At 52.6% G+C, this 9,155-nt stretch overlaps 1 protein-coding gene across 2 annotated transcripts in view; it reads right to left on the reverse strand.

Moving 5' to 3' along the window:
* Nucleotides 1-645: 645 nt before the first annotated feature.
* Galnt6 (polypeptide N-acetylgalactosaminyltransferase 6) overlaps nt 646-9,155 on the reverse strand; it is a 41,373-nt gene continuing 32,863 nt past the window's right edge. For both annotated transcript variants that reach the window (XM_031356081.1, XM_031356073.1), the window contains exons 7-12: nt 8,648-8,765; nt 7,163-7,363; nt 6,514-6,645; nt 5,758-5,859; nt 3,296-3,448; nt 646-2,155 (exon numbers count right to left, since the gene is read on the reverse strand). In XM_031356081.1, the coding sequence (XP_031211941.1) occupies nt 2,042-2,155; nt 3,296-3,448; nt 5,758-5,859; nt 6,514-6,645; nt 7,163-7,363; nt 8,648-8,765 (820 nt within the window). In that variant the 3' untranslated portion in view covers nt 646-2,041. The remainder of the gene's footprint in view (nt 2,156-3,295; nt 3,449-5,757; nt 5,860-6,513; nt 6,646-7,162; nt 7,364-8,647; nt 8,766-9,155) is intronic.

The raw sequence follows: 9,155 nt of genomic DNA on the forward strand, positions 1-9,155 counted from the left end.
GCGTGCTTACAGGCCAGAAGATGTCATAATATTTCAGAACTGTAGTTACAGATGGTTGTGAATCACCATGTAGCTGCTGGGAATTGAATTCAGGTCCTCTGGAAGAGCAGAAAGAAAGAGCTCCTGATCACCAAGCCATCTCTCCAGCCTCCCCTCACCTTTTTTCGAGACAGGGTCTTGCTCTGTAGCCCTGGCTGGCCTGGAACTTGCTATGTAGACCAGGCTGGTTTCAAACCAATGTCCACCTGCCCCTGCCTTAGGACCCACCACAGTCAGCTTCTCCCTTCTGTCTCCATCACTGTATTTTCCAGGCTTCCACCTTTGCCTGTGGTTTGGCTCATGCTGAAGAGCTGCTTGTGCAACACCTTTGCCCAAGTCCTTAATGGCCTTTGATGGGGTCAGTAGGCTGCCTCTCCTGACGCCTTTTAACTCCTTTCCTTGAGCATTCTGAAACTCATCTCTAGAGCAGGAGCTCCACAGGGGAAGGGCCCCATCTCACATCTCACACCTGCACACATAATACACACTGGCTGGAGTGTGTTTTCAGGTGTGACAGTAGCTGTAGGAGAACAATGTGTTCCTTGCCAGTGCCATCTGTTTCAGTTATGGGCCAAAGCAGGGAGAGAGGAACTCAAATCCAACATCTTTTACCAATACCATAAAACCTTTATTTCCACCAGGTCCCCAATCAGCCTCTCTTGCCTCTTCCCACCCTGGATCACAACTCTTTGGCTGGGCACAGGGCACTCAGGCAAGCAGATGGGATTAGCCCTCCAGGCAACTGCACGCTGTCCCAGACCCCTCAGACTTGCCAGGACTCTGACTAGCCTTATCTTGGGTCTGGGCTCGGAGCTGCCAAACATCTTGCTAGGTGACCTTGGACAAAACACCTATCTAGTTTCTACTGAGGAATAAGTGTAAGGGGGGCGGGGAGATACCTTAGTTCAGAGGCTGCAAGGCAGATCCCTTCATATTCTCCATGTTATTTTTTATTGCTTTTGAGAAAAGTCTAATCCTGAAGCCCAGCCTGGCCTTGGACTTAAGACCTTGATGCTGTAGTTAGTCTCTGAGTACCGAGACTATAGACCTGGTCCTTCATGCCTAGATCTTGCTTTGCTTTTTAACCTCCTCATCTATGGCTTAGAACAAAGGGGCTTTGGGCTTGAGACTCACCAGCTATCTGAGCCCATGAACTTTTTTCCAGTTCAGAACTAACAGTCCAGGATTTCAATGTAGTCTCCCATCTTGCTACCTGGTTTTCTGGAGGAGAGCCGGCCAGCCAGAATGATCAGAGAGGGGTCAGGAAATGGCATGGCTGGCAGCTCATTCTCTAGTGTCCTTGAATGCTGGAAGGAGCCCTGGTACAGCACCAAAGATGGGGACTCAGCCCCAGCTTGAACCACCTGCCAGCTGTGTGACTGCAGAAAAGCCCTCTGCCTCCCTCCATCCCTCTCTGCCTTCCTCTTCCCCCTCTGCCTCTCTCTGCCTCCCTCTGTCCCTCTCTGCCTCCCTTCCTCTCTTGATCTCCTTTGCTGTTTTCTGTGGTGCTAAGGGGTCAAACCTAGGGCCTTTCCCTGAACTGTATATACTCCAGCTGGTCTAAACCTTCTCAATGGATGGCTCCTTCCTGTGTCTTCCACAGATAACTGTACAAATGGCATAGGATGAAGGTACGTTGTGTACATCAAGACGGTTTCCTGCCGGGGTCTGTTAACAGGAGAGGGTCTCTGCCCTTCCAGTCCCTCTGCAGGACACACTTTCAGGCTGCAGGCTGCTCTGGAGGCCTCAGTCTCTAGAGAGGAGGAAAGCCTTGGGCCACAGAGTATGTGACCTCCATGTGATCTCCTGGTCTCTCCAGTGACATTGAGGAACGAAATGGGAACCAGTGTTGTTGCAAGAAGAATGTCCTGCCTTGGTGGCCACTGGGCTTAAAAATCCAACTCTCGGGCCTCCGGAGGATCTGGGGGAGGGGGCCCCCAGATACCTGGTGACCCTACCACCTGGAGGGCTTGTTGGGCCTGCACTGGGGATGACCCCAGGCCTAGACAAACAGCCAGAGCTGGTAGGGGTCACTGGGATTACAGGGGGCCATGGCTGGCTTTTTGTCCTGGGATGTCAGGCAGGTACCAGATCCTGAGTTTCTGATGAGTTGGTCCTAAAAGGCAACACAGGAAAGAGTTAAACTGAGGACCACGAGACAAGGGCAGCTGGTGAAAGGCAAAGGAAGTAGAGTGAGGTCCAAAGAGGATGCTTCTGGTTCCTTCCCCGAGACGCACACACCAGCTTTAGCCTGATGGCTGTCACAGAGAACTGTGAGACCATGGCTGACAGAAAAACCCTTCAGGGCTTCCCCTTCTCTGGGGTGGCCAGCCTCACAAAGTTTGGGCTACATCTGACCCTCCTTTTTTGCTTGTGGTTAGACTTTGGCTCCATCCTTCCGGTAGCCTCATGGTTCTGCCTCTCTTTTTCTGTAGCAGGTGACCAAAGAGGGTAGAGCTCCTGCTTAGTGATGTCGATTACCACGACCTACCTCCCAGCTGTGTGGTGCAAGAGAAAAAGCCTGCTTCCAGTCAGACGTATGGAAGCCTGATTACCAGCCTGCCGTCGCCAGTGGTGGGGTCTGAGCCAGACAAGACTGTTGAATGTCATCTGGCTGCCTTGTAGAAATGGGAACATTGTCCTTTGGGACAAAGCCCCTTAAAGATGAAGACAGATAATACATGCCTGTGCGTTGCTTTGTGCCTGGCACACGGAGGCACCTGAGAGCCACGAGTGAATCGTCACCTTCGTCTGTTTGGACTCAGCTTTGAAATGTGCATGGCAGAAGCACCCATGGGTCACTGCCGTTCTACTTTTTTATCAGCCAGAACCAGGCAGTAACACACCATGACCAAGTCCATGGCTACCATGCGATCTTCCCTGCTCTAATCCCATGGTGCTCAAGCAGCAGATGATGATGTTGAAGAAGATGAAGAAGAGAAAGGAGGAGGAGGAGAAGGAGGAGGAAGAGGGAGATGAGGAGGGAGATAAGGAGGAAGAGGAGAAGAGGAAGAAAAGGAGGGAGAGGAAGAAGAGGGAGAGGAGAAGGAGGAAGAGGAGGTCAAGGAAGAGGAGAAGGAAGAGGAAAAGGGGAGAGAGAGGACAGATGTAGACTCTCAGTCCCGAGAGGGTGGGGGGACAGATGTGGACTCTCAGTCCCAAGAAGGTGGAGGGGACAGACGTGGACTCTCAGTCCCAAGAGGGAGGGGGACAGATGTGGACTCTCAGTCCCAAGCTTTCTGGGCCACTGACTCACCTGGGTCAGTTCCCATTCCTCGTCCTTGGGCACTTTGCTATTTTTGCCAACGAACTGACAGCTCCTAAGGCCCAGGGTGCTTCCACTGGCGTGTAGACACAGCTGCTTCCCAATGTTATGGCGGAGGTCCCTCTGGGATGTGTACTCAAAGTACTGGAAGGCAAAGCAAAGACATCCTGTGGAGCAGGTGGGGAGTTCGCCCACTACCGCCCTCTCCCCCAAGCCACTGCCCTACCGTGCCAACAACATGGCTTCCAGGGGGAGGGAGGAAGCTGGGCTGAGACTTTGTATCACTCTGTACCACTTTGTATCACCGTCTTGATTATTTCCACATCACCTTGTACTGGATCAATGGTGTGTATAACTTCAACTAGGAACTAAAATTTTCCTTAGCCTTATCTTAAACACCAACTATGAAAGAATACTAGCTCTGCTCTTTGGTGCCTGCACTGGCTGGTTTTGTGTGCCAACTTGACACAGGCTGGAGTTATCACAGAGAAGGGAGCTTCAGTTGGGGAAATGCCTCCATGAGATCCAGCTGTGGGGCATTTTCTCAATTAGTGATCAAGGGGGTAGGGCCCCTTGTGGGTGATGCCATCCCTGGGCTGGAAGTCTTGGGTTCTATGAGAGAGCAGGCTGAGCAAGCCAGGAGAAGCAAGCCAGTAAGGAACACCCCTCCATGGCCCCTCTGTGTCAGCTCCTGCTTCCTGACCTGCTTGAGTTCCAGTCCTGACTTCCTCTGGTGATGAACAGCAACGTGGAGGTGTAAGCTGAATAAACCCTTTCCTCCCCAACTTGCTTCTTGGTCGTGATGTTTGTGCAGGAATAGAAGCCCTGACTGAGACAATGCCTGACAAGGAGTCTCCTTTTGTAGCTTAGGCTGGTCTATATCTCTGCCGTGTACACCAGGCTGGCCTCAAACTCATGATCCTCCTGCCTCTGCCTTCCAACTACCAGATTGTTGTGCCATCCAGCCTATGGCACTTACCATCCGGCACCAGCTGGTTCTGGGTTAGCTAATAAACTACCACTGAAATGAAGGATATTCATCAGTGAATTGCCCAGAACCATCTTACAGGCTGGCTGTACCTGAATCTGCTTTCAAACGGCTGTTTTCATTTGCATGTTTTGGCAGGCCATTCAGTACCCCAGGCCACTCTTTCTCTTGCTTCAGCTCTGTTTTTAAATCCCTCTTACATACCATCTGGGTACTGGATGGCTGAGGGACAGCGGACGGGTACTGTGTGGTTAGTTTTTGTTACCTTGACACTAAGGTAACTAGGGTCATCTGGAAGAAGAATCTCAATTGAGAAAACTCCCCCCATCAGATTAGCTGGAGAAAACTCCCCCATCAGATTGGCCTGTGGGCAGGGCTGTAGGGAATTTCTTTCTTTCTTCCTTTCTTTTTTTTTTTTTTAAGATTTATTTTATTTACATGAGCACACTGTAGCTGCCTTCAAACACACCAGAAGAGGGCGTCAGATCTCATTACAGATGATTGTGAGCCACCATGTGGTTGTTGGGAATTGAACTCAGGAGCTCTAGAAGAGCAGTCAGGGCTCTTAACTGCTGAGCCATTGCTCCAGCTCAGGAATTTCTTGATTAATGAATGATTGAAGTGAGAGGGCCCAACCCACTGTGGGACGTGGCACTCCTTGGCAGGTAGGTGCTCCTGGTGGATAGGAAGCCTGAAGAACATGCCAGTGTGCTCTGTCTCTCTAATGCCTCTGCTTCAGGTTCCTGCCCTGATGTCCCTCCACAGTAGACTGTGATGTGGAAATGTGACATCTACCAGCCAGGTACGATGATGAACACCTTTAATCCCAGGATTCAGGAGGCAGAGGCAGGTTGGTCTCTGTGAGTTTGTGGTCAGCCTGGTCTACAGAATGAGTTTCAGGATAGGCAGGGCTAAGCCGTGAGACCCTGTGTCTAAAACCCTTTCCTCTTTTGGTCATGGTGTTTTGTCACAGTGGTAGAAAGCTAGCTAAGACAGGGGAGCATTAGTCACCTCTCAGGGAGTGCCCCACGCTGTGGGGTGTGGGTGAGGGTCCAGGGTGTCAACAATGGTTGTTCAGGGGGTCCCTACTGGGAGAGTGGGGTAGGGTCAGAATGGCAGGTTCTGGCCAGAGGGGAATTAAGGATAAAAGCTGAGTATATACAGGTGTTGTTGAGAGAGAATGCGTTCAAGAATTCTCCACTGGCCCCAGCAGCTAGCTTCACCCACAGCCCTCCCTCATCCTCTAGTGCCCAGAATGGCGCCAGCCCTGTGTCCCTGGTTTAACCTGCAGACCTTGCTTGTGTGCTTCCTGCAGCAGGGGTGGTACCTCCTCCCGAATCTCATCCACTGCGGGCCGCAGGAAAGTGCTATTTAAGGTAGAGAAAGGGTGCTCTTGGGAAGAGGAGGCACCGGAGAGGGGACGCGCATCTGTCTGGCCTGCCTGGGACAGCCCGTTTTTCTCTACCTGATTGCCTCCGAGGTTGTGGCAGACATACATGATGAGAGGCTTCCCTCCACGGTTGTTCTCACCCACATCCAGACACTGACTGGTGCCGAGATTCTTGATCTGCACAAAGTAATGTGGGGAAGAGGGATATAACTCAGCTGGGTGCGGGCCCAACTGGGATGGCTTCCCCCTGTGTGTGTGAGCCCAGATATCTAGAGCTAATAGCAAAGCAAGGCCAAGGAGCCCCTGAGGCTGGGCTGGGCTGGGCAGGGGAGGGCTGGGCAGGACTGGGCTGGGCAGGGCAGGGGAGGGCTGGGCAGGACTGGGCAGGGCAGGGCAGGGCTGGGCTGGGCTGGGCAGGGCAGCCCACAGGAGCTGACCCTCAGCATCACCCCAGACTTGTTCAAAAGGCAGAGCCAGTCGAGAAAGAATGAACATGCTGCCCAGCAATGTGTATTAACATGGCCACGTGGCCATGGCGCCGACCTCTACTTCTCTACCTTTTGTCTTTCTATCTCTTTTTCTACAATAAAACACCTTAAGCACCCCCCCCAAAAAAGAAGAAGAAGAAGAAGAAGAAGAAGAAGAAGAAGAAGAAGAAGAAGAAGAAGAAGAAGAAGAAGAAGAAGAATCACTACTCATAGATTCTCCACTTATCAGGTCTTGGAGAAACTCCCAAACTGTCTCCCCCACCCTCCCAGCATGCCTTGTCTATTCCTGGGCTGCACGGTTTTGACTTCTTTGGGCTGCCATGGTGATGTATAGCTAACTTACAGCTCCATAGAAGGTGGGGTTCAGGTCAGGGACAAACATCTCCGGGTAGACATTGTGCAGGTACCAGGAAAAGTTGTGGCAGTGTAGCTGTTCCCTGAGTCGCAGTCGCTCCGAAATGTCACCGAAGTTGTTCTGTCAATGAGTCAGTCCCTTAAACGGTCAGTGTCACAGCTTGGACGTTTCTGTCTGGGTTTGAGGCAGCCCAGACAGCATGGAGCACCGAAGTTACTCTCTGCTACTCAGTCCTACTCAATGTGGCTACTGGCTCAGCCTCGATGACACACACATCTGCCTTAGCATGGGGACCTCACCACCTCACAACATTCCCTCATGCCCCGTGACTCCCCAGTCAGCCCTCCTGGTCTTTGATTAGAGCCTGTTAGAGCCATTCCTCTGGTGGGGGGGTTCCCCTCCCTACCTTTTACTCTCCTTTCTCCCCTCTGAGATGCTAGGACACCCCCTCCCAGGCAGGGGCAACTGGGGCTCCTCCTCTGAGCCCAGTGTGGAGTTCACAGGGCTAGCTTATAGAGTTCTGAGGGATGAGGGGAGGCAGGAAGGTAGAGGTGGGACAGCCCTGCCATTGGGAAGCTGACCAGAGGCCTGGAATCCCACACTTCTCTTGCCAGCCACCCAGGCACTGGTGACTTACCTCCTTGACCATCTTTGCTGCTTGCAGATTTCTCCTGTAGAAAATCTTCTTATAGTCATCCATCCAGACCTCAGCCAGGCGCACCTGATTGCGTGCAATGACACTGGTGCCCTTGGGGAAGGTGTGGGGACTCTTGGTACGGAACACGTGGCCCACCACAGAGCAGGGGATGATCTCCAGCTGGCCCCCACACTGCCACACCTGACACAAAGAAGACGGGATGAGGCCTTCAGAAGGGTGGTGGACAAGCTCCCCCAAGCAGGTCTCTTTAGTACCCAGGACATCAGGCCCCAGGTCCTAGATGGAAGGAAATGTTATACCCTTTCCATCTCCGAAGAAAGAGACATTGGTGGGTTTCCTTCTAGGGAAGGGCTACCCATTTCTAGGCACTCTGCCTGCGCTGGCTCCCTCTGGGCGACTGTGGATGCACAGAGTCCTGATGCTACTTCACTTCAGAGAAGAGACAGCTGGCTAGTTCTACGCTATGTATGTACTCTCGGCTCTGGTCACTGGACTCTGACCTGGAGACGTGATAGCTTACATGGGAGCAACAGAAAATCTGACCTCCCTTAGATCAGAGCAGCTGTCAGTGGCTTATTTTTACTGGTCCCGGAGCATGCCAGTTTTTGAGGAGAGATCCCAGGTCAGGATCAGAGGTTCACTAAACAGAGTGAAACAGATACTGACTGGTGGCCCCTCTCTATGCCAGTGGCCAGACATCTAGAGATGACTCCATTAACGAGCTCATTTTCCTATTACTTGCCCACCTGCATGGGGATTCGTGCAGCTTTTAGAAGCAACTCTTCCTGACCTATCTTGATTTGCCTCGTTCTCGGAATTCCTCTGAGTTCTGCCTCCATCAGAATTGGGTTCCACCTACTGTCTCTCAGTATCGATGAGCTTATTGGAAGCGTGTGGGGAATCCAAAGGCTCCAGGGCTGGGCATCTCTGACTTGCGAAAGAGGGGCCTGAGTTTTCCAATGTGGATGATGGTGACTACTTCCTGACATGGTTTCATCGTAGAACAGTCCGTTAACTAAGTTCGATCCTTACGGCTCCCGTTATCCCTTCCCTCTTGGAGGTTCTGCCCTGGAACTCAGTCTCATTGACAGAGACATACTGGCCCTAGCAGGGAGAGTGGAGCTGTGTCAGAAAGCAGACGTCCTTTCAAGTTCAGTTCCAGATCCAACTCCCTTGAAGCTATCAGTGTTCTGAGCCCAATGTGGTGTTTACAGGGCTAGCTTATAGAGTTCTGAGGGATGAGGGGAGGCAGAAAGGTAGAGATGGGACAGCCCTGCCACCGAGAAGCTGACCAGAGGCCTGACAGCCCTGCCACCAGGAAGCTGACCAGGGGCCTGACAGCCCTGCCACGGGGAAGCTGACCAGGGGCCTGACAGCCCTGCCACTGGGAAGTTGACCAGAGGCCTGGAATCCCACACTTCTCTGTGGAGCCTGAGGTGCTGGAGTTTCCCTGTTCATCCTCACCCGGAAGGACATTTCCACATTCTCCCCTCCCCAGATCTCCATCTGGTTATCATAGGTACCGATGTGCTCAAAGTAGGCCTTGGAGATGGAGAAGAGGCCGCCGGCAAACGTGGGGGACCTGGAGGGACAGAGGGAGAGAGCACAGGTCATCGTCAATAGAGGCAGGCAGGGAGGGCTGGTGGCTGGCTTCCTCCGAGGCCTCCTACTTCATGTCCTGCTCCTGCTGGGTCATGCAGTCCCTTCACTAACTCCCACTGTGCCCGGGAGAGAGGCAGTCTGCAACACTCTTAAATGGACTCCTTCATCTGTTCAACTGGGGATGTAGGAACCATCACCCAGCAGGGCCTGAGAGCATGGCTGCATCTGGAGCTGGGAGAGGAGTCTAGAGTGAGGGGGAGGAGTCTAGAGAGAGGGAGAGGAGTCTAGAGCGAGGGAGAGGAGTCTAGAGGGAGGGGAGACAGCCTTGAGAGAGGGGGAGGAGTCTAGAGTGAGGGGGAGGAGTCTAGAG

This window comes from Mastomys coucha, unplaced genomic scaffold, assembly GCF_008632895.1.
Source record: "Mastomys coucha isolate ucsf_1 unplaced genomic scaffold, UCSF_Mcou_1 pScaffold11, whole genome shotgun sequence".
Classification (NCBI taxonomy): domain Eukaryota; kingdom Metazoa; phylum Chordata; class Mammalia; order Rodentia; family Muridae; genus Mastomys; species Mastomys coucha.